Raw genomic sequence first — 27190 nt, 5'->3', positions numbered from 1 at the left:
TATATATATATATATATTATAATAATGAGATTAAAGTGAATTTTAGATCGTGCAGAATATTTAATAGTTTACCTAATCAGTGGAAATCTATTCATTTGACACGGATTATGCAGAATATTTCGCTATTCGACCTCTGCTTAATTACAAATTAATCAGCCGATCACTCATATGCCATACGCATACATATCGTAATACCGTAATGTAGCGTGCAAATTCGGCATAATTTCATTGACTTCACTAATCATGTTGCACCATCGTGCAAGTACGCAATATGATATTCGGATCTTCACAAATTTATCAAAGCTGATAGCAGGTTCGGTGTTCATACTACTCTCCCGTAATTTTGGTGTGAACACATCTATATCAAATTTCGAAGAGGCTATGAACTAAATTCAATTTCAAATTGCATCGACCGCTTGTTTGAGTGCAGTAAAATTAATTGCTGCCACTTTGCTATCTCAGCGAGGATATGGGCATAAATTTTAATTCACGCTACCAACTCGAGAATTGTATAATATTCTACGTAACCGCACGATTAATCACACACTCGGAGATATCAGTTTCTTCTGTTTCCACCGGTCTTCTAGAAGATGGCTTTGGAGCCAAGGTCCTAAAGGAACGCCTCGGTAGAAAAAGGCAGATGCGAAATGAGCTGTCAAGCGCTCTCCGGAGAATCCTTCTGTGTATTATACATGGCCACGCGCAAGCGGGCCTGTTAACTACATCTTGCGACGAGAGAGCTTTGCAAACTCCTCACGCCCCGTCTTACGTCGACGATGTAAGGACGCGGAGATGAGGAGAGAAAGAGAATGAGAGGGTCAGACTTGACGGAGCACAGTGATGCCGAAGAGGCGAGGCCAGACTTTAGTGTCATAGAAGGGATAGAGGCGGGTCGACGTGTAGTCCTCCTGGAGCCTGCGGCTACGATTATTAATGGGTAGGGCGTGACACCCCGCGAAATAACCTCTCTACCACCACTTCTACACACACACACACACACACACACACACACACACACACACACACACACACACACACAACGCATGCCAGAACCAACCAACGGCCAACTACTGCTCCAACTCCGAGTCACTTGTCTCCTCATAGGCATTAACTAGGCTAAGAACCACTCATTTTCGAGAACGAACAGTCCGCCACTCACACGCTCTTCTACGTTCCCATCAATCACTTTTATCTGATTGATCTGCTATTCCATCATTTTACATTTATTTCTATGTTTCTAGTGTCTCGCAACAAACTTAGTCTTCCTTTATTCGAGAGTCCTTTTAAATTTTTTATTCTGTAAAGCGAAACGTGCTTATATTACAGCGTAGAGATACCGGAATACGGTCTTATCGACGATTTTAATTTTCTACGAGAAGAGAACGAAAGTGAAAAGATCACAAAGTAAGAGAACGAGTAGAAATAGAAGGAAAAAGAGAGGTGTCGTGCGAGAAAGCCCTTCAGGCGAACACGATGAGATAGTACCGAGTAATGGTGCTTCATCTCCAGTCCAGTTTGCACTTAATTAATAATCACGGGCATATCTCGAGAATAATTAATTGTAAAGAGGTGTTCTACTATATCGTTAAAAAGGTATAATAATTGGAAAGAAATGGTAAAAAAAGTCTATGCTGCTATAACTACGTCAAGCAGGATTTTGTTGCAAAGGAACCAAAATCATTCCGTTTTCTTTTTCATTTTCGTAAATTCTACGTCAGAAGCAGCAGCTTTCATTGCTTGGTATAACTGTTATACCCAACGCCAACAAGTGCGGTTTACATTTACATACTAAACTGAAGAACTGTAAAGTTTATTTAAATATTAATATTGCGTCACATTTAAACTGTAATATTATTTTATCTGTTTTGCGAGAATAAAATAAAGACTGACTGTAATATTTCTGTCTACTTTATCTGGCATACAGGGATATATCACATCTTAACTTAAAAAATGATACAATTTAAAAAACACTATTTTCAAGAATGAATGAGTTAGGTAAATATTTTACGCTGCAATATAATTTTATCTATTTTGGTAAATAAAATAAAAGCTGACTATAATATTTCAAATACTTAATATTTTTTTATCTGGCGCTCCTTCATTTAAAAAATGACAAAAACGAATAACCTAATTTTTTAGTTATTATGAACGAGTTAGGAACATTATCCTATTAATAAATTATTTCATAAAAAATCGATAACATCACAATTCAAGAAGACTGATTTAAGAATTGAAGAAATGAAAATAACGGAAATAACATTTGATTATATTAAGAATAAATTATTTTTGCTAATATTATTTGATTAATCTTTCTCAATAATTTTCTGTCAATTAGAAAAATAGTTTTTCCCTTTTTCTTAATTTTATTAAGTTATGTTATTTTGAAGTCAAGGAACGCTATATGTATATATAATATAATTTATTAGAACCATTGCCAAAGATGGTTGTAAGCTTCCAAAGCTATTACAGTTAAAGAGGGAACATTTGAAATCCGATGGCCATTTCATGCAAAGCACGACTCGAAGAATCGATCTTCGATTGATCAAGATATTAGGATGCGATTCGTGCGACGATCATCAAAGATGACCACAATTCTCAGCTCGCAAATTACTCACTTTGATGGACATCATTAGTGCCAATTGCATGCATAAACGGATAGACGAGCCAAAGTCGGATACGAAACATTTCATGCATAGAGCTACATGAAATTTCAGAACGTGGATCGACTCTCGCAATGGCAAACTACTTTCAAATGCGACCCTCGAGCGTCCGACTACTTGTCAAGCAAATTCGCATTACTTCCAGTATTATGATCGCTCTTGTAGTTACTAGCATAACACCTGCGGTAATAACTCTCCGACTTGCGCATTCCGCATACTCATCATGATGGTAACGGTGGCTTAACTCTAACTCTACTTGGTTCATACCTCTTGCAGCAGATAATAAGATGCTTGTTTTGCCGATAATATGTTTCCGTAGGAGGAAAATAGTTAAGAATTTCGTCATAGCCGGATATTGATCGAACACGTCTAATTAAAGAGTAAGTGCCAAAGGGCGCGCGTGCATACGAATTTAAATGAAGCGTCTGATACAAACTACGGAGATCTAACTTTCTAAATTGCCTTTTGCAGCGAAACAGAGTAGCCGTCGGTCGAGCAACTAAAGATTATTAACGTCGTTTCGCAAAAAGGAACTAGGTAGATTATATGTCGCGACCAAGCATTTCCTTGAGTGCTCCCTCGTCAAACTTTGCCGGAAGAAGATCGAACTCTCGTATTGGGCCGACTTAAGGTAATCCGCCGTAAATAATGCACATCACCTATATAGATGCGGAGTCTGTGAGCCGCTCTGCCCTGAGCGCGAAAAGCCGCCGTGAAAACTCGTTGAGCTCCTTCGCCATAAGTTCGAAAGACGTTTCCCCAACCCATAATATCGACCGTCTTGCAGTGGCATCACCCATCCGCCACTATAAAGCTTGTGTTTAGCGGCATTTCCCACAAGAGCACGCGTCATCGACTCGATTTACGTGCTATTTCGTCGTGATACGAAAGTTTCGTGGTTTACATTATCGCAAAATAAAAGAGAAAAGCATTAGGGAGAAAACAGCAAAAATCCAAGAATAGATCAATAATTGCGGAAGCAATACGCTGAAAATTGCTGATCACCGAACAGAAAAGCAGTTCAAACTAAACATATCCGGCAATTTTCCTGGATTATGGATTGCATCGATGAATTAGGACAATACATTCAGTTGTTTAACCGAATTAACTCGGATGAAATCGTATCAATATTTAGCTATGCCAATCCCACCGAAGAATGATCATATTTGTCTATTTCCCATCAAATTGTACATAGTATGATTTGTAACTTTGAATATGAATGAACTATCTATCAACACGATAAATTAATTCTACTACCTCGTGCCTGATATTTCCAGTAGTAAAACTTCCCTTCCTTTATATTGCTTCCGTAACAAAATTAAAAGCATAAAAATTTGCGCGCTATGGCAATAATGTACATTTTAAACATTAATTTGACTATACCATGAGAATGAAGAAGATTACAAATAAAGAAAGGAGAATTTTGTGACAGTTCGGCTTGCTGAAGAAAGAAATGGGTCAACCTGTATATTCCCAACTTTTATATGAATACACCATGCGTTCTAGACAGAAGCACACGAAACAGGTTACTCACAAGAAACAAAAAGTGTACGAATAAATACAGATGACAGCATAAGAATAAAGGCAGCAGCATTTTAGTAGCATCTTAATGACACTTTAATATACATATATAGTCATCCCTTCCACATTTCATTTTCACATTTCTTTCTCCCCTGCATCGAGGGAATCGATTATTTTCTATTAATACAATCAAAAATGTCATTTAGTGCAAGAATCTCGTTGGCAAAACGGAAATGGAGACCAAGTGAAGATCACGAAGAACGATCGAGCAACCCGTCAACGGCAGCATCTCCAACTCGGTCGCGTCCGGCGCCAGTTATTTACCCTGATGAAATCACAGCTTTGTATTCCTACACGATCGATTGGCGCAAGAAGATGTGCGGAGAAGAAAGCGACCGACCTCTTGGAGCGTGAGGTAGATGGAGGTGGCAAGCTAAGAAACGGAAGGCGGAGCAGGAAAGAAAAGAGAGACCGGTAATAGGCATTGGCGCCGTTGAAAAGCCGTGGAAAATCAATTATCGACCGTGCAAAGGAGTGGAAAATTATATCGATAGGCGTCGTCTGTCCCCACGAAGGTGATACCCCACTGGTATCCTCCGCTGCTTTCCTTCAAGTCTGCCAAACGCTGTTATCGGTAGCGAGCAGAGTCTGATCCTTTAACTGTGATTTCAAGTGCGACTGATTGCTTGGCTGGGTGAATTCTCTCTCCGATACACAATTATAAGAGAATGATGAATTATCGCCCGAGGCATTCGAATCGCGTGAAGAATGGTTTCATCGCATCAGAGAAACGAACTTTCCCGCTAATTTTAATTACTCCCCTTAAATTTCATGTAAAACTTAAGCAAACAATGTTTTCCATTTGCATCCGGAAAATATATTTCTCGGGAAAGACATTGATAAATAATTTTTAACTGTTTATTTATATGGTTTTTAATGTATTCATATATTTATATAGTTTAATTATACACAGCTTTTAATGAATTCAATTTATACATTGGGCGATTTTTATTTATTAATGTTTTTGATATTTTTTACATCGATATTGTCACGTTTCTCTCGTCTCGCATATCAATGACGATATGGAAATGCGTTGAAATACGAAAATATTCAAAGCGGAAGCGTACCGTTTAGCACGTGGACGGATACTATAGTGGCTGCTGCTACGTTCGCCAGAGCACAGCTATAGTTCCCGCTGTCCTTTTTATTCGCATTTGCAATGTAGAGCCTAGACACCGCACCAGCTGCACCCATGTCCGTCTTGACGCTGGAACAGAAAGCAAAATATGCTCTGTATAAACCTTGACAACAGTGTCGTTATTGCGCGTGTTTCCACGTCGAAATAAAGAACAGATGCTTCTCTTAGAATTTTTTCGAAATGGTTTTTCGAAGGAGAAATAGAGTAAAATATAGTGAAATAAAGAACAGATGTGCTTCGTTCGGAATTTTTTCGAAACAGTTTTTCGAAAAAGAAACATAACGAAAGTAACATGTGCAGTTCAAGATATAAAAATGTGCTATCTAAAATAAATATACATATATTCCACAGTAAAAGCCTAGGAAACACTTTTTGAAAATTGACATTTTTTTAAATTTTTATTTACAACATAAGTGTTTTTTAACAATAATTCTCCAATAACGTTTATTAGGTGTAAGTTAGGTTTAAAGAATTATTGTTAAAAAAACATATTGTTATGAATATTTAAACAAGTAACCCCAATGTCAATTTTTAAAAAGTATTTTAAAATTTTTTGTTTGAAATGTATAAGACGAGATAAAAAAAAAGATGCTCACAGATGAATGCAATCTCTTTTTATCTTTAGATTTTATTTAACTGATTAACAAATTCTTACTTTGTACAATTATTGCACACACACACACACACACACACACACACACACACACACACACACACACACATTATTTTAAAACATTGAAAGTAATGCTGATGACAGACGACGATAATTTAGCGATAGCAGATGATAGTAAGGACGCTCTTGAAGAGTTCTTTGAGGGAAAGAATATTAAACTAAAGGCAATTTATATCAGAAATTTATCATTTCTTTTCATGTCGACGAAAAACTTTTTTTTATATTACACTGTAATACTGGATAGTAAACAGATTCGCTTCGCAGTTCACAACCACATTGTGCAGACAAACAAAAATAACCACCCTCCACATGTAACTCCTAAAAAATTATACGACGCAAATCTCTCTCCGCAAAAAAAGCTTATCTGAAACGTACATAAAAGAGAGAGAGAGAGAGAGAGAGAGAGAGAGAGAGAGAGAGAGAGAATATCTCATAAAATTATACCCTATGAAATATTATTTATACTCAAATCCATTTATTACTTTGAAAATATTCATACGAGGATATATTATGAATAAATAGAAATAATTAAAGAGAAAGCACAGGATTCTATACATTTCAGAAATGTATAGATGGCAAAAGCGTACAGTGTACGTAAATGTAAACGTAAATGTATCGGTTAATATTTAAATAAGCATGGTATTTGATATATAATTTGATATATAATATAAATAACTGAGTTTGTTAATTTATAGACAAGGAATTAGTTTTTCTTGTCCTTGCTCAAAATACCTTATAGTGGATTTAACGAGTTTTGCAACTACAAGCCTCGAATATAATCGTTTCTAAGAGAACTTTCTAAGAATCAGAAACTCGTTAAGACTCTGCGGGGAAATATTCAGGAGGCAAAAGTTATGCGGGTAACGAATCAGTCGAAACCTTCATACTTCGAAATAGGCGTTATTACTACTTCGATGCGTAGGAAGATCGACAAACTTCGTAGTGAATGAGCAAATTGCCACGGTGGTTTGTATTTTCACGGCGACGCTGTCATATTTAAACCTGTTTACAGGCAAAAAGTAAGATAAAAGTTAGCTTTTAACACTTAGGACCATTCACGTCTCCAGCGAATTAAACTGATGAAATAGGGCATTCAAGGGAAGAATAAGAGAAAGGCGGAGAAAGGCAAAGAGGATGTTCCGTGAGTGAAGATGGAAGAAAGGCGTAAATCAAGTAGTTCGCCTTCCAGCAGCTGGCCTTGACAGATCGGGTACTCCTCCCAAGCTTTCTTACCATCGATCCCGAGCAAAAAGAAAGAGAATAGAGAACGGCGCGGCGTGCACATTGCATACGCCCACGCGGTAATGCCGTTCGTATTAATTTCACACGACGTTATCTTGTTCAAATTAACATTTGAGGCATTGCTTGCAAAACATGTCGTACGAAATTAAATGAAATTCACTTGTTGCGAGCCTATGTGAAAGTTTGAAGAATTTCTTATTCTCGGCTCAAAGAGCCGAGATATGTTATGCCCGAGAAAAATTGGATCCTCGGAAGATAGTAAAGGCGAGGAAAACTGCTGCACCGCGATATAAGAAAAACGAGGAAAAAAACGAGCTGTCTCTACTTTGAATTTTTGAATGTTTAACGATGCGTGATGGTTGCTTTAAACATACACACTACATATGTCTTCCACATATCCATTTCATAGAAAGACCTCGTAAAGAAAATAGGACAAAAATAAAATATGAAAGTAAGAACTACGTTATGAATGTATATATAGAAAAGAAGTGCGCCTATATAGAAAAGAAGTACAGAAAGAGATCTTGTGTAACATGAAAATAGACATGCCGATGATGCCAGAAAAGTCAGAAAGAGAAGAATGCGATACAAACAAATAAAAGAACCATTAGATTAGCTTTAAGAATTCATTCGAATGGTCTAGACATCGCAAGACATATCTCCATTTTCTTTACTATTTCACCAACGGCCACATCGTGCTTCATCATCATGCCGCAAAACTGTTAGGCAAGGTTATTCCTTTGAGAGTAGCATGTTGAGCACTTTCTCAAGAATGCAACGAGCATTACTGTTAAGAAACTGTTAAAGCACTTGTTGCCATATCATTATCGTTACCGTTAATACTGTTCCGTGTTTCCACCTTTTTCAATGCTATTGTATTATAGCACGTATGCTCGAAGTCCACTAAAACTCAACTAATATGTACTCCGTAATATATAGAGCCTTTAACCTTCCAAAGCTGACGTTAAAATCTGTAACACAATTATCGACACTGAGTCTATGAGATCCATTTAATTTATGTTGACTAAAAGGCATCAATTAATCTCAAGGATTCAGAATGACATAAATCCTATAAAAAAAAATGAATACTAAATTTATTGAAATAAATGAAAACGGCCATATTCAAAATTGATCTTGGTCTAAATTTATTTTCATAACAATAATTCAAATTGGCAAATATAATTGAAGAATATAATTAAGCAAATCTTATCGTCACTTCCGAAAGATTAAATATCAACGGTTTTCAATTATACATCGGTGATCTTTTTTAATTAGAATATATATTGTTGAAAGGAAAGAGAGAGAGAGAGAGAGAGAGAGAGAGAGAGAGAGAGAGAGAGAGAGAAATATTTTACAGAGAGAAAAGAATGCATACAGCAGTTAGCGAGTGCGTCAAGAGTGATTCGTGTACTGCATGCATAAGCGGTCGCTTTGCCCATCAGAAGGGCAATGCAGTAACTCGCGAAACATTGATCCAGCCATTCTAGTACGTCCAAAATTTTCCAACGATTGGCATCCGGGGACAGATCACATGCCATTTGCCGTTGCACGACCACTCTCACATGCGGGGATAGACATCCGTCACACTGCGTTGCGTATCGCATGGCTATTGTATGCGGTCATGTAGGGTCGTAAACACTTGTTTTATTATATTTCATTTAACCGGAAATGTATTTTCGAATTTGTTCCTGATATCTGTTGACACGTCGTCGTTCAGTTCAGCGTCGAACGAAAACGTCAATGAATCGTGCTGCTCGCAGCAGAATTTAGGACGGAAAAGGTTAAATCAGTGATGTGGGAGATTAAATATGTGTACCGCGCGAAAAAATCGACGACATGCTTCCGTGAATTTTTCGAATTTTTACATGTGCTGTGTTCACACTTAACTTGTTGTGCAAAAAAATAGAACCGAATAGTATTCCTCTGTACGTAACTCTTCCGCATAGCTTCTCTATACTCGAAAGAATTTAATTTCGTGCATTGTTCTTAGCTCGCTTATGTTGCACGGAATATCTTGTAGATAAGAAATATACTCATGAAGGAAACCTCTTTGAAGATATATGCTTCAAGTATTCAATATCAACGCTTAATAAACGAACTTCTCGATAGTATCACTTTTCCTTCAATTATCTATCATTCAATACGTTTTAAATTTTATAAGATTAAATGAAAAAATGATTAAATTATTATTTTTACTGTTATTGACATATCTCATTGAATTTTTAAAAAGAAGCGCAGTATATGATTTTAAATCAATGAATTTGACTTATATATTTTTTTGTAATAAACAAATCAATATGCCTCATTCAATAACATGATCCGTCATTTTCAAGTCAATGTAACATTTTGTGTCGTATTTTAGTGCACACAGGACAAACAGTTTATCGTATACCGAACTATTCCGATGGAGAATTTTAATTTTAATTTATATTGTCTTTCTCTCTTTTTCTTCGCCGAATACGGATCTTTTTTTTTCATCATACCATGGAATTTAATTTGAGCATAGAATGCAAAATTTATTCTCAAATTCTTCTATACGCAAAACTCCTCCTCCTTCGTGTTCGACCTAGAAATTTTTTTCGCTTACGAATCTGCAGTGAATTTCATAGCGCCAGTCGAGTAACTACAGAAATTTAAGAGCTCCCAGTATATTTTGTTTCTCTCGCTGATTATTTTCTTCTTTTTTATTGCGTGAGCAATATGCGTGAGATGCTCATATTCATACGAGCATCTTTTAACATTAGAACCAGCGATAACGACGTGGCTTTACGAAGACCGTAAAAGGCTTGTGGCGCCAAATTAAAATGCGCAAAAAGATAAAAAAAACAGCTTGTGAAAAATACTTTTATGGATCATTATGCAAGAAATTGTCGATTCGGTTCAATTAGATAATTATTTAATGGATAATTTTTGTTTCTCGATAATTATCTTATCTACAAAAGAATCCCACAAAAGACATTTTATATTAGACAAGAGATTTTTTGCTTCGAAATTATGGATCATATTTGTTCAAAATTTATTTAAAGATCGTAAAACGCGAAATTTTACTCGTTGAATTAGAAGAATAAAGAGTTAAAAGAACAAATAACTAGGAAAATATTTTTGTGAATCATCGCGCAAGAGGAAAGACTGGCAATTTAATTCGATAATCATTTAATGAATAATTTTTATTTTTCAGTGATTACCTTATCCGCAAAAGAATTCTACAAAGAACATCTTAGGGTAACTACGCCGCACCTATTAAAATTTAATTTATTAAGTATTATTTATTATGTTTAAAGTAAATTATATTAATAAAAATTTTGTATTGTCTACTATTATGAAAAAAAATTAAAAATCTGAAATATTTATATTTCATATTAAAAAATGAATTTTTTAAATTCTTGCGTTTTTTCCGTAGGGGTGGGATATATATGACTACTCATAGAGAGGGAGGAGGTATGTATGACTCATAAAAAATTTATAAATAATGCATATAAATAAAACATAAAATGACACAACAACTTATAAAATATGTTTATAAAATTTTATTAAGGAATAAAAATAATAAATATGAAATAATAAATAATAATTACAATCTTTCCAGATGTATTACAGTGTTATGACATGAGATACATATTTCATGTAATGCGTTTATTATATTTAGTGCATTGAATTCAATCTGCGCACTTTGTATACTTTGGACATAAATCCCGCCTGTTAAAAATGCCATATATCCCAAATAGGTGGGATATACAAGACAACAAATTAAACAAAGAATACAAGAGCAAAATACTTGTATTTTGTTATACAACATATTTTACTATTCTTCTACATGTATCACGAAATAACCACTAAGTCTTTTACATGTCCTACAATAATCATTTTCATGTAGATTATAATTTATGCTGGCGCTATTTAAGACAGTGACAAATATCGATTCAATTTAACAATAATTTCATTAATATTATCAGAAAGAAACTGAAATCACAACACAATACTAATATAACATAAAGGTATGTAACAGAGTAGTTGCGGGGAAATTACCTCCACTCCTTCTATTTTTTCTAACTTCTGCGGCGTAAATTTCAGCACGGCGTATTTGCCAGAGTTACCCTATAGACAAGAGATTTTTATTGCCTTTAAATCATATTTTATTCAAAATTTATTCAAAAATCGTAAAAGGACCATCAAAAGATATCAAAATTTTATTTGCTGGAATGCGTAAAGAGTTAGAAGAACAAACAACTAGAAAAATATTTTTACAAATTATCGCGCAAAAGAAGAGACTGTCAATTTGATTGGATAATCATTTAATAAATAATTTTTGTTTTTCAATAATTATTCATAAAAGAATCTCACAGAAGACTTCTTATATTCAACAAGAGATTTTTATTGCCTCGAAATTATAGATCATATTTATTCAATCGGAATAAAGGGATGAAAGGAGCAGCACCGCTTGATCCTTGCACTTGATCTTACACGCGGAAAGCATGCTCTCAAACTGAATTCATTATATGAGCGAAGCACTTCCTACTATTCTTCATCTGTTCTTCATTTCAAATAATAAGTACTCTTTTCTTCGACATCTTTTAGAAAAGAGCTTACTAGCTCCTAGAACCAACAGATTTTATCAAAGATCCTAGAATCGAGCGATTTTATCAGAATTTAAGTTCAAAAGATTTTCATCTTTGTACTTCTTTTATTCGAGATGCTACACACATATATTTATATTATAAATTTATTATATATTATAAATTTCAAACACAACTCCAAAATTAATCTGTTATAATACGTCAGACAGCATCGCTAATAATTTCCGGATAAATAGTCTTGAACTGCACGTCAAAAATTCATTCATATTTTTTCCATTTTTATTTTAACTTTTTAATTGATTCAATAGTGTTATAAATTACTAATTAATTGAATAGTGTCATAAACTTAATGATTAAAATGCTAGTGAACAAAAGTAAAGAAAACATTTACCTAGCGTATTCCAAATCAATATCAATATTAATCGTATTCCAAAATTATTTTCTAATATTTTTGCTTTGTTACGTTCAAAAGCTGCATTCGGGAAGCTCCCTATTATGTCATTCTATTTTTATTGTTTGTTAGATATAAAACAAGATATAATGTAATAGTGCTGTAATAGCGCACTTCCCATATTGGCGAATTCATAAATTTGTTAAGGGAGGGAGTCATTGATGTGACGCAGCTAATTTTTTCAAATATAAAAAGATAGAATATTAAATTATTTAATATCAGTTTAAATTTCATGAGACAGCAGTTCATTTCGATGCTGAAATACAAACAAGAATTTTATTGCGAAGCTATTTTAATTTTTGACTGAATTGTTATATGATGTTTATCGGCAGTGTTTTGATGGAGGCGCTTAATCACATTTACACTATCCAGCTAGCCAACTGGTTGCGTCTTCACTCCAAGAAATGATTGATTGATCTCACATAGAAACATTGCGGATATTAAAATAACGAAAAACATGTGGATACTGTAGCATTATACGTCTTATACTTCTCATCGCTTCTCATGAATCATCTGTATGTACTGAGATGGCTAAAAAGTTTGCTGAAATATGTATACACATTATTAATTAAATAAGTAAGAAAGGTACAATTTAATAATATTGAAATTTATCGCGCACATAGTACAATGCTAATTCCCAAAAGCCAAATTTATTATAATCATACTTTTTACATCAAGGAATTAAGATTATCATTTACATTATTTAAATTATTATTACATTGAAAAAGTATTACTTAGATGTAATTCATAAAACATTTTATTTAAATTATATTGATACACAAGAAGAATAATATAATGGAATTTGTTTTTTATATCTAAAAATTTGTTTAATTAAAAAATATTTGCGAAATATTAAAATTGTGATTAAATATTTCAGAAATATTAAAAATATATACATTTTATCATAAATATTTTTAAAAAAAGAAAATTCCAAGCCGTAGTTTCTTAAATGCTTAAAAAATATGAATGTAGACTTTGCATGAATGTTAAATATACATGAGTGTTAAATATAACTCTCACTATGTTGGTGTTTGTACATCAACATTCATCCAAATATCAACACGGTCAGAATTACATAAACATCGCATGATTGAATCTACATTCATATTTTATAAAGTGTATTTAAAAAGATTAATTGATTGCAGTTAAACTTTTGTAACTTTAAATACCAATTTCTTCTCATGATTTTTGAGAAAGCAATCATTTATAGCGGATATACATTTCTTCCGATATACTTTTCTTCGTAACTTGGTGGATTTCTTAATGGTTAGAAATACATATAAGCGCACTGTCTGTAGATCTCCAGCAGGAACCTCATCGCAGCCCCTCGTTTCCTGACTTAAAAGGAGTTGCGAAGTTTCTTTGTTATTCCCTTCCGATCTCCGCATCATCAGGATTTTGCCTGTGAATCGGCCGGACAGACATTGCAAACTTTTACTGGAACTTTTCATCAGGCTAGTCGAATGTAAAGCACTGTTTAGAAAGAACAATTTTCATGATGCCCGCAACAATCATGCATGAAGTTGAGTCAAGACTTAATAGTTTTACCAAATTTGTTTAAATAAATCTTGAGTGCCTGCGGAATTTATTTTTTATTTAATATGAATGTATAAATTTAAATTGTTCATATCTAAAACTAAATAAAGAAAACTTTTTAAAAATTTAATCAGCTATCCTTCACTCATATCCTTGATATTTTTATTATTATATTATATAATAAATGAAATTATTTAAAGAATTTAAAAAAATTAGTCACGCGCTTAAATTAATTATTTTATTAAATTTATTTGAACAGAACTTGAGTACTTTCGGAATTTATTTTGTTATTTAACATGAATATATAAATTTCATTGTTCGTATCTAAAACTAAATAATGTTAAATAAAAAAACTTTTTAATAATTTAATTAAATATCCTTCACTCATATCCTTGATGTTTTTATTGGACTATACGATAAATAAAATTATCTAAAAAGCTTTAAATAAATAAACTCGACATTTTAATTGTTATAATAAGAATAATTTTGCATATTAAACTGTTGAGTCCATGAGAAAAATTCTAATTGACCGTAAAATAAAACCGTGCTAATTCTTGAGTCGTAAAACGATGGGCGCTTAAAACGATGATTAAATGTCGACGAGAGCTTTTTTTCATTATCTTCAACATTTCGCATTCAAGCAAACCGTAAGTTTACGGTTCGTAAATTTGGATGCACTCGCGATCTTTGCTTTCTCGCGTGAGATAAGGAGAAGTAAAGTAGAGCTTGTAAAAATCCCCTCCGTTCTTCCATCTTGAATTTAGCGAGTTTGTTGAGCAGGTTTTACGCGGCGTAAACCTAAATACGTGCGCGGCACGGGCTGGGTGCAAGGAATATCGCATGAATGCGCGGTCACATTCTCCCCAGAAACGAAACTCTGTCTCTCGTTGTCTCCGCAAGAATTCTGCGGATTATCCCGGATTTGCCGCATGGCGCAAAGAGGCACAATATCTTATCGTTCTCGTGACTTCTTTTTCCGATCGCGGCATCTAAAAAGGTCTACGAAGGTTGCCGCGAACGTTCTATTGGAAGAACCAAACTTTTTGACATAATGTCGTAAAGATTCGGATCACGAGTCACGATTTTCGAATCTCGTCGCGGAAAAAGAAAAGAAAAAAAGAAATAAAGAAGATAGTAATCGCTTACTCTAAAATGTATAATATAATATAACAAATATATATGAATAAAAAAATTTATGTATAAGAATCAATCTGCATCGTTTATACGTTACATAAATATAAAAGTTTTTTTTACATATAAAGAGACTAATAAATAATTAACAAGAACAAGAGAGAAAAAAAAAACTGTGATATATTTTCTTTTCGTGAATAATATAACTCATATTGCATGACGAAAGACCTTTTTCGCTGCTGAATAATAAGCTGAGTGAGAGTTGTTGCTTAATTGCATCCACGAATGCGGGGTAATTAACTTTTGTAAAAAAAGATGAAGCGCCGCAATGGAAATAGCGAAATGCGCTGCAGGCGGAGAGGGAAATGCGTTAAATTTAAGCTTGCGAAGAATGCATGGCTGTATTCACTACAGTACATGTAAAAGTAATTACGCATCAGCGACCGTCGTGAAAACTCACGGGAATAATTAATGAAAAATGGAACCGCTCGATTGTCGATCGAAAAAATATGTGCATTATAAGAAATAGCGTAAAATTTTTATATAAAATACGCTCTGCATCCTCAGGATTAGAATGATTGATTTATTACGATTGATTTATTACGATTACATATGCGACGCGATGACACATTTCGCTCTATCTGTAAAGTGGAAGAATGGATAAATCGATATAGAGGCATCTGAATTTTGCACGCATATTTTGTTGAATTTATTTTCAATGAGTGTATCTGCATGCAGAACATTGTTGAATGCGCGAAGAAAAGTCTCAGATGTTATAGTTCTCGATAAGATTTTGAACAACTTACAACAAAAATGAAATGAAATAGAGTAAAATATTATTTTATAAAAGAAATGTATATTTTTCTTGTTAGAATACAATTCTGCCTCTTTCCGACATATAAGAACTTGAAAAAGAACTATCCTTTGTTATCCTTTGTTAGTTGATCCCAAGTTTCCCTTGTTGTGTGTTGAAGTAGCAGTTCCGGGCAATGACAACTCGATACAAGAAGAAATACGGCTTTTCCGAGAGGAAATAATCATGTGGAACGTGGACAAACAGATCCGGCGGAGTCAACCCTTTCATCGGGCGTAACGTGGAATCGAAAAGAGACCAGAGAGACGAACGAAAAGGGGATCGAATCCGGTCCCGTATGTTGCGAAGGGCGTCTAGGCGATTCAGACGGGATGGCGTGGGTCAGGTGCGAGCCAATATGTGGCATCTGGCGTTACATGCTTCAAGCTTCGCATAACAAGCTCGGGGCTTGCTGTGCGCTGATGGGAAAAGTTGCAGGCTGCTAGCTCAGATATGTCGTCCTGGGCTGTGCGCATATCCTTCCTTCCTTCCTTCCTTCCTTCCTTCCTTTCTACCTTCCTGCCTTCTAACCAACCTCTCTACCTACCTATCTACCTATCCATCTGCTTGCCTTCCTTCTCTATCTTTTTTTCAGCATCCGTCGACTACATAACGCCGCCTTATAACATATCCTATGACAACGTCGAAACCCACGCTCGGCCCTCGTTTTCGATCTTCCTTCAATGCGCTCACATAGTCAATTGGAGGCAAAGGAAGAGTATGAAATTTCCCGATATCGTTAGTATAGTAATTATAAGCCAACTCTTAAGCTTCAATAAGAATTTACATAACATTCAAAAGGATTAGATATAGATATCATTTATATAACACAAACTGATATTGTTGAGATATAATTAAAGTTATTATCATAACACGCAGCGATTAGATATTCTAGAAAATTATTCCTCTTAAATATTGAATATTATTATAAGTTATTATATAATCAAGGAAAATTTAATAAATTGCATGTAATTATATATCAAACTGTATTATTTAAGATATAATTGAAAATATCTAATACATCACCTGTGTGCAAAAATCATGCGCAACTACTTTTACAAATTTATCGGACTGTCACGCACGTTACAAATATACCTTTCGTCAATAATCTATCGGTCTTTAACGGTTTTAAATCCCTTGAGATAGAAACTCTGCTATCTACTCTCAATACTTCCAATTCGAACGAAGGAAATTGACAAAATGATTACATTTCAGAGTAAATGTATAGGAATACGAAATAATGAGCACGATAGTGTAATTCGTCTGTGACAAGCGACCTCAAATAGAATCACGAACGTTCCTATATTTCGTTACGACATGAATATTCCGTATTCAGTTGAAATGGGGTTGAACGTCAATCGGATCATGCATACTTTCTAAATGAAACCTGATGCGAATATCCTACCATTATCTCATAGCATTGACCGAACTTTTACCGCTTGGTCCTGCGATTTAATGTGCGAAACTTTGGAATGAGAACAAATGCACCGAATATATGTTCGCGATGTTTCACAAATTATTCCTGGAGGATTTTAAAAGAGCAGTATCTGTTATGAAAAATTCATTTTAAACTAAAACATTTTATTAAACTAAAACATAGTGCATATTAGGAAGTTAGATTGCATTTAGAAACTCATAGAGTTTAAATTTGTTAATTATAAATTGAAATATATAAATAAAACAAAAAAAAAACAGGAAATGAGAAAATAGACGCGTTTTTTTTTCTTTATGCGTTTCATAAATTGTCATTCCTTTAAAGATTGTCATGGCAGATAATAATATTTAAGCTCTTTACTCACCATATTATCTCAAATTGTGATGTCAAAAGCGAGAAAGTTCACAATAAAAGTTCTTGCAAAATATATTAAGATAAAAATGTTTCAATAAAACAATCCTTACAACTGATACAACTAATTCATAAAATATATATCGAAATCTCTCTCTATTTTATTAATTAATAATTATAATATTTGAAAATAAGAATAAAGGGTATAATACACAAAAAAATTTAAGCGGTGAGATGGAAACAAGCAAATCAACATTTTGGATTTGCTATTGCTTACATTATTAACTTATGTTTCTACTGTAATTGGTCAATTCGCTTAATATTTGTTACTTTATATTTTTTAATGTGCCATAATCTTTATGCATAACCAGAAATAAGCTATGTGTGTTCACAAACAAATTAATAATAATTAATATAGAAATAAGTATAATTTAATTTCTCTCTAAAAAATAAGAAGATAATTTTTGATACACATACATACTTTATAAGTATATCAGAAATTATCTTCTTATTTTAAAGATATAATTCACTCGATTCTATCGATTATAAATGTTTTTTTTTACTGAAAAATATTTCTGTTCAAATATAATTTGCAAGAATTATTATTGGCTATTCGCTCGCTCCAGATCACTATCAAAGATAATAATGATGAATAAACAGGAACTTTTATTAATACAGAAGGATTGGCAATCAACATTAGTGACACGTGTAAAATCAAAAAGTTTAGTTTCTTTTGATACATGACCCGTTATTCTCTCATTTTTATCGCTACGCTTTTCTCCCATCCTTTGCAACTTCCATCATCAGAAAGTAATTCAGTGCACTTCTGTATGCCAATCTCCTTGTCTGCTTATTCCTGTTTGCGCAATGCCAAAATGTAAGCACTAAAACTTTCTCATTCCGGCGATCTCTTCATAAAGTCTTAACTACTAGAAGTAATCTCGTACTTGATTCGAGCATTTATATTTTACAACTGCATTCGACGTTTCAATCTAAAATTACTTTTCAAATTAAACTGTCACGAAAAGAGTCAATTTCTTGAGCATTTCTATCTTTAAATAGATCTCTATCACATTTTTATAATTATAATTAAATGCCGATATTCCTTTTGTAATAAGAACAATGGATATTATACATTTTTATACATGAATGAAATAACAAGCGACAAATCCCGCTTGATGTATCACAAACAGCAAGTAAACTGAAAAAGCTAAAGATTAAAAGAAAATTTTGATATATTATTCGAAAATTAGTCATTATATTTACGATAATTACAATTCTGAAAAATACAGACATAATACCCGTGTAAAACATTGTAAAACACAAGTGTAATATTATATAGAACAAGTGTGAACGATCGATTACATTATACATACATTACACACATATAAATTCAGCAAGTTAATGAGCAAATGACCATTTATATTCGTTGATATGCTCTACCAACATTTACGCTTATAGAAAGCAATATTTCTCCGACAAAGGAATGCCTGCGGCTGATTGAAATATTGCCGACGTGTAAATGCAAGCAGCATGTATTTTTCAATCAACTTTGACACGTAAACCGCGCGGTCACCTCTCCGTATTGATTATCTTCTGATGCCATTTTCATCTGCAAATCGTGAATCATGAATTAATAATCAAGAGATAATCCAAAATTTCAATATCATTCTTTTTTTCGATGTATTGATATTCCAATTATCGCGCAACAGTGACTGAATAATAAACGCGCTTATAATATTCTACTGGCTGCAGAATATTATGCATAGAATTTGAACTAACTTAATGCTTAACGTATCACACTGCAAGTGCGTGCTAATAACGAAGCGAAGAGTTCGTATCACGCGACGGTACGACAGGAAGCCGGCAGGAAGCTCGAATTAAGGAGACGGCTCGAAGCCACGGCATCTGCTGTAGCCGTTATCCTGGCATGCCAATTTGACAGGCGCCGCAATTGCAACGCTCCAGAAACGTCTAGGAAAAAGGCTACGGTCGATTTTTCAGTCTGACAGTTTCTGGAGAGCGGCGTCGTTCTCGGCTGTCCGTCGCGGCGCATCGCAATAAAGGTCGGGCAGATCACAAGAACGTTGCGAACCAGGCCGCTTTCTTCCCGTTTTCTTTTTGAACGCCGAGTAAACAGCATCAAGCATGATTAAGTAATCCGCTCTCGTCTCACCCTGCTGTCCCATCGGAAAGGACTTTCTTGCGCAAAATTGCGCCGGCCAGTAATAATACGAGCGAGATGAGATATCGTGCCGTATCCAACTAAACTGAGAACATCTCGCCATGACGAGAAAATTATTACCAAGAAAAGATTTTCGATGCACGATTTTTTGCATGAAGATTATATGGCAAATCATATTCGAGTCAATATTTCATTGTCGTATGTCCCGATGGATAATTCATTATTTCACTATAATCCTTTGTGACATAGTATGCCTGTAAAAGGCACACCTTTCTTGCCGCAGTTTTTGTAAGTTTTTACATTTTTGATATTTAATTTAATTATGTATTTGATATCGTTATGTTCCTAGAATTTGTCTGTATATGTTAATGACAAAAATATGTAATTATTTTGCATTGAATATAAGTTAAAAACAAAGTTCAGTCAAAATTAATACTTTTTTATAAAAAAAATTTATGAAAATGATAATAAACATAAAATGTTCATATTAATATTTTCACTTCAAAATGTTTAATTTTGTTAATTAATGTTTTCGAGGTCGCTGATTTCAAATCTGTATTCATAATTGGCAAATTTTAAATGGCAGATCCAAAATGGCGGTCAACATGGCTACGTTCGGGCAGCGCGCTATCAACGCTATTTGTGTTACACTATCCTTGTTTCACGTTTAATGGACAATAGAATGATAAATAGCGTCCTCCCAAACTCAGCCGTTAAATTCTGATAATGAAATAAGAATTTTTAATACTCTTGATATTTCCAATATTTTTTATTTTTTATAATTTTTTAAAATTCTTAAGTAAAATTTTACACGTAAATATAAGCCAGAGTGTTTTTTTTTTCAATTTAATTACCATATTAAATTCGTTTTGATTTTTTAAATTTTGAGGATTTGTAATTAGCAACCCCAAAAACGCTCATAAATTAAAATTCAGCAGAATATGTTCAGAAAAATTTATGCAACAAAAAGTTAAGCAGCGTCTACAATGAGATTTTTAAGTGTAAAACTTAAGCTTAAGCCTTAACCCATAAGAAATTGATCAATCACAATCGAATATGAAGAGAGTAATCGATTGTTATTGGTCAATTATATTGGTCAATTTCTTACGATTTAAGGCTAAGTTTTATGCCTTAAAAATTCATTATAGACGCCGTTTTATGACGACGTAAAACTTCTTCATCGTGTGATATTATATTTATTATGTCGTGAAATATATATTGTTACCTTTTTTCGCGTGTAATCTCCATAAAATAGGCCTTGATGCTTAACAAAAATATAATTTATAAAATATAATAAGATTAAATAACGCAATAATAGTTCGTAAGAAAAGCACTAAGTCATGATTCGTTCGCGTTGTAAATCCCGCGACACGCGATAACAGTTGCGAAGGAAAAAAAGCTTGCGAGACATCCGTCACTCTGTCAGTGTATACAATATACCTGCGGTGCACGCAACAACTCACTCGTTTATTTCCTTATTAAGGAGTAAAAAAATTTATCAGACTATTATTTAGTTGAAAATCATACATCTTTCTCAATGTCATACAACATATTCTTGAAGCGTATCATTAAAATATCATCAAGAACTGAAAATGTAGAGCTCATAATGGCATTATACGCAAATAATTACAAGTGGGTGATTACTTGGGAAAAGTTTCGCTAGTGTTTCAGCGTTTCCCAAGAAGAAATCTCCATTACACGCGAAATCTCTTGTATGCTTCAGCACGCTCAAAATGTATCGCTTGTCTTTAGTATAAAGACTCTGTTGTCGCCTCGATGGGCCATTAGACTGACGTAGACACGTCATGATTTCCTTGCATTATTAGCGACCTGGCGCTCGGCGCAATTCAACCCGAATGAATAATCTTGGAACATCATCGCCCACCATTTCGAACATAATGCATTCTTTGTAGCGTTCTCGCATTCTGATATGAATAAACGTCAAAATAACTCTAATGAACCCCGCCATCATTTCCGCTCGCTTCACCTTTCTATTTTTCCGTCGCGATATCTTCTTATTGCCCGTCTCACTATTTTGTATCTTCCGATTACGCTTCATTGGCGCGTGCATTTCGAGCGGTTTCTTAATTTCCCGTCTCTTCATTTTTATAAATCGGTACACTTAGCGCCATTGTTCCTTTGACATCAAAGACATCATGCGCAACAGCTTGTCGTAGTCGGAAAATTTTTTGCCACGAGACTTTTCCCGTTTGTTTAAGTGTAATTCTTTTTCTAATTAAAATAATTTCCATTTCCACTTCTGTCTTTTCTATGTTTCTCTTCCTGCTTTTTTACAAATAGGAAGTACTGTTTGCGAGTTTACATCCATTTACATATCACAAACGATAACTTCTTGTTGAAACGATATGCACTACCGGTTCTTTGTGAAACATTATACTACCGCATCACACAAACCTCGGAATGTTCCTAACGGTAAATTAGCACCCGCATCAAGGAATCAGGTCAGCTTGTAAAGAAGAGGCTCACATTGTTCCTCCGCGTTGATGCACCTTGTGCAAATAGTTCGGCAAACCACCATCCATTAAACGCTGTTTTCAAGCCTTCTATAGTGAACAATTCACCTATACCATCACTAGTCATCCTATGGATCAATTGCGTTGAAACATTTTGATTGGATTTATACGTAAAACCGCACAAAGTTACGCCATATCGAAACTATTATTTCGATACTGGAAAAGATAGTTATTTTTTTAGTAGATTAATTGACATGTAATCATTTTATTTTCAAAGAACTACTTTTTTTCATTAATAATCGCAAATATTCACCAGACAAGTCAAATATGCGAAATTCCAGCATTCACGTAGTGTCGCGTATCATTTTTATGTTATGGTAGATGAAACCAGATGAAACTACTAGATTTGTTTGCGACGAATTTACAATGACCAGCACGGAGAGAAAATGGCAGCTTACGGATAGAAGCGGCATCGAATTCCAAATGTTGTATATTCCATGTATATAGAATAGTATGTACAGCGCAGCTTGGCGAGGATGATATTAGAAGCCTTTTGTATGCAACTCGATACGTATGCTCTGTGCATGTACCATAGATATCGAAGTTTTCCCTCATGCTTCCGTCTTTTCGCATCTATCGGTGTGCACAAAAGATGTGCAAGAGAAAGAAAAAAAAAAGACAGAAATAGAGAATCGCAACCGTAAATTGTTGCATACGCTCAGATTCTTTGCGTTTATGACGAGCACATCCTATTGTGGTGAGAATTTTTCTGACCACACGTGCGACGAATTATCCTAACTCTTTTTTCGCCCCGAAACGTGCCTCCGTTCTGGCGCTTCCGTGTCGGGCCCGATAAAAGAGGTGACGACAGCTTGGACGACGAGCAAAATTGAAATATCGCGAACCGCGTCTGGGTACGCGCAAGAATAATAATTAATGCCACGACTTTTATCGCAGCAGCGGAGAGAATAATTGAATCGTTAAGTGCGGCAGCCACCGGACCGTCCGCTTTTCATCTCGATTGTAATGAGAAGAAAACGGTCCTTCATTCAAAAGCATGCACTATATCGTGTCAAGAAACTATACAATGTATATAAAAATTTAATTTTATCATTAATATAAAGGATTTTCCAATAAGAGGTAGTATTTTGAATTATTAAAAAAACACATTTTTTTGAAAGAAAAATTGCGTTTGATGAAAAATTTCGTCAAAAGGATGACCATTTGTAAGAAAAGCCAAGGCGGCCATTTGGCGGATATCATTTTTAAAGTATAACTTCACAATCTGTATTTGAGATTGGAATAAAAATATCACAGCTTTCTTACAAAAAAAATGCGTTTTTTTTAATAATTCAAAATACCTTTTGTTGGAAAACTCTTATATCACTCTTTAAATTTTTTGGAGTGAAATCTTACTCTAAAGAGTGAAATCTAACTTCCAAAAATGAAAATTGAGCCATTTCAAGATTGGCTTAATTTTCATTTTTTTAGAATGAGACTTTATTTCAAAAAATTTAGAAAATAGAAAATACTTTTAAACATTAATTGAAAGTATAAAACATTTTTAATATTCACTTGAATACACCAATTTAATTATCCATGTAAATGTCTACAAAGCAGTAATATTTACAAAATAGATACAAAGTAGATTATTAAATTTTTTTAGGCTATATTGGATGCAATTACTTTATAACTATAAAGTTATGATCGATATTTATAGAATTTTTATTTCAAGATCATCTTAAGTATGCATTAATATAGCTTTGTGATTGATTCGTGACATTTTAAGACTTTATTTAAGACGATTTTAAATGTAAAAACTGACTATGAATATCACCTCATAATGTGGAAATAAAATGTCATATAATACCGCAACATGAATACAAAACAACGTAAATACACAACATGAATACACAACAAGTAACAAAATTTCAACAATTTAAGCTGAATCTTAATATTTAAATAATATTTTGCTGTGAATTTGTATGTACATATCCAATTCTACAAGTATGCTTTAAAATAGTTTTTAATCTCTAAACGCAATCGAACTAGAGTAAGACGAAAAGCACAGGTTCTTACATAACGCATAATACGTGTAATGCAGAATAAAATATAACCAATCAAATTTTTGTTTTCTTCCTTTCCATAAAATAAAGAACTCTGTTTGAGTTTTGATTGAATTTCTTATACCTTATGTATATATATATATATATATATAGGCATATATATGTATATATATGCATTATGTATATATATATATATGCATATTATGCGTTATGTAAAAGTCTGTGCTCCCTGCTTAATAATCACCAATTAAATTATCAAATAATTTAAAGCTGTAAATAAATTTTATACTAATAAACATCTTAAAAAGCATTAAATAATGTTTTTATGAAAAATTAGTTGTTCAAAAATTCTCAAAAAAGATAATTATCATGAAATATAAGAAGGTCCAGCTTCGAATAAGTTCCTGGCTAAGGTAATATTTTTCGCAATAAATTATTTACAACTTTTTTAGATGCTTATTAAATTATTAAATAGTATTAAATTATTTACAACTTATTTTTTAAGATATGCAATTTAGTTTGTGATAATGTTATTCTAATCGATTTAAGATTGCATTTAACAACTAAAAATTATTTCAGCGCACAATAATACAATAGACATGTATATTTTATACTGAAATATTATTTAAGTATTAAAGGGATAAAACAGAATAATAGCCTTAAAAAAAATCTTTCTTTATAAATTTTTTTTAAAATAACTATAAATCTTAAAAAAAATGTGAATTGTTATCAATTGAGTACATTTTGAAGACACCTTAAGAATTTTTGTATGTCTAAATATAAATAAATGGCGATGTTGCACAGCATAGTAGATTTCCGTGTCCAAAAAACACGGTCCATCGGCAGAGTAAAAAACTCAAGTTGTAATTATCTGAAATGAAAATTTCTTAAAAATTTCGAATTTGTATGAATGTAATTTCAGTTAAACGTAGCGATTTTTAAAAATAATTCTTTTTTACAAAATGGCAGCGGTTAAAAAAATTTTTATTTCACTATATTTTTGAACTTCTTAAACATCTCGTCCTTCAAAAACTAACAATTAATAAAAAAAATCTCTACACTCAACTAAAATTATTCATTTTGTGCTATTATTTAAAACTGAGGCCGATCGAAAATTGTTCGAGTTGCCAATTGAAAAAAGTAATTTTGAGAACAACGCATATAGTTTCAATATAATTGAAACTTTAAATGCGTTGTTCTCAAAATTACTTTTTTCAATTGGCAACTATTCAATATAATTGAATAAGTTTCAATATAATCAATATATTAAAGTTTCAATATTGTTATTTAATTATTTACTAGAAATCTACTTATTTACCTATCCACCTATCTATCTATCTATCTATCTGTTACCTGCGCACGTCTTTCTTAAATCGGATGCATATCTCTATTATAGCACTATATACGTCCGTTCATTAAAACTCACTATAATTCGAGAAATACTTTGAATTTTATAAAAATCTCTTAAGAGCATATTTTTAATTTGTGTCTTGAAAGAAGTACAAAAATGTTTCGATTTTTTTTAAATTTTACTCTGTTTTACCTCTTTAAAATCCAGTTCATATTAATAAAGCCTTTTCGCTATTTATATTAGTAAATATGTATTAGTAAATATGTATAAATATTAGTAAATATGTATATAATTTAATTTGTATTTTGAAAGAGGCTCAAAGTCCAGGGTCAAAACGTTTGTAATGTTTTTAATTTCATTGGTAAATACATTTCAATTGTTTGCGAATTATATCTTATCACTTTATAAATATAGAGGAAAGGCCTCTATTATAAGACAGGCGCTCAATATGAGATAGCAGCATTTCTGCTAAATTAATAAACGCTATCTATTGATTCCACCATAAATTTATTGCTCTTGGATTAAAAAATTGTTTAATAGAAAGTTCATTATTAGATCATGCCTGTAGTCATTGTAAAAAAGATTTTAGAATTTGGATGTCTTCAAATTTCATTGAAATGAGCTTTTAAACCTTGTTTATTATTTAATAAATAAATATTTGGTAATAAATTCTTCATGTAATGATAGAGTAAGATCATACTAACAGAAAAATACGGGATATGTTGAATTGTTTAATTGCAGAAGTTAAATTTGATGATAGTAAAATTGTAAGGCATGGAAATTGTAATATAAGATACCCTATTTTTAATATGAAATAACCCATGCTCCTATGTCATAGTGAAAATCGTTGCTAAGGTATAAATGTTATTGTACAATAATAAAAAGAACAACCGGAATAAACATCGAATACCTATTTCTGCGATGCTTGATTCGAACTATCTGAAGATGAATTCTGGGTATAATCTATCGCATGCTCATTTTTTGCGCACACTGGCTGTGTTTGTATTTTAGAAACATTAAATGAAGTTTTTACTATCAATTTCTCGGCGCATCTCATATTAGGAGCACAATTTTTTGACTTTACGATTTACTCATTTTTACATTTTTACATCTCTTTAATTTAAAAAAAAATGAAATTTGAATTAAATTTTATATAACATTATCTTACAGCTTATTAAATTCTTTTCCAAATAACTTATTATTTTTTTTAATTCTGCCCATAGACTTCTAGCACATAACTTCTTTACCCAAAATGAACTCGGTGAACTTTCATAATGGGCTTTCCTTTACTATTTACACATTAACAATCACAAAAGCTTATACAGACATTTTAATTATATTTAATTTATTCTTGAATTCTCTCACACAAAATAATTTTCATTTTAATATAATTATATTTTATAAGCAATTCTTTTATAAAGAAATCTTTCAATTTCCTGTGGCAATTGCTAGAGACTGACCAGTTTTTTATTTCTATCTACTTCAATTG

The 27190-nt window shown here is 32.9% G+C and overlaps 1 protein-coding gene across 1 annotated transcript in view; it reads right to left on the bottom strand.

Annotated features, from left to right (window-relative positions):
• LOC108686855 (immunoglobulin superfamily member 10-like) overlaps positions 1-27190 on the bottom strand; it is a 147726-nt gene that overhangs the window by 3579 nt on the left and 116957 nt on the right. Inside the window, 1 exon segment of the mRNA XM_018192352.1 lies at positions 5309-5448. Coding sequence (XP_018047841.1) covers positions 5309-5448 — 140 coding nt within the window.

The sequence above is a fragment of the Atta colombica genome, unplaced genomic scaffold (assembly GCF_001594045.1).
Source record: "Atta colombica isolate Treedump-2 unplaced genomic scaffold, Acol1.0 scaffold198, whole genome shotgun sequence".
Taxonomy (NCBI): domain Eukaryota; kingdom Metazoa; phylum Arthropoda; class Insecta; order Hymenoptera; family Formicidae; genus Atta; species Atta colombica.
The sequence above is the reverse complement of the archived record's forward strand: the minus strand, read 5'-3'. Positions and strand labels throughout refer to the sequence as shown.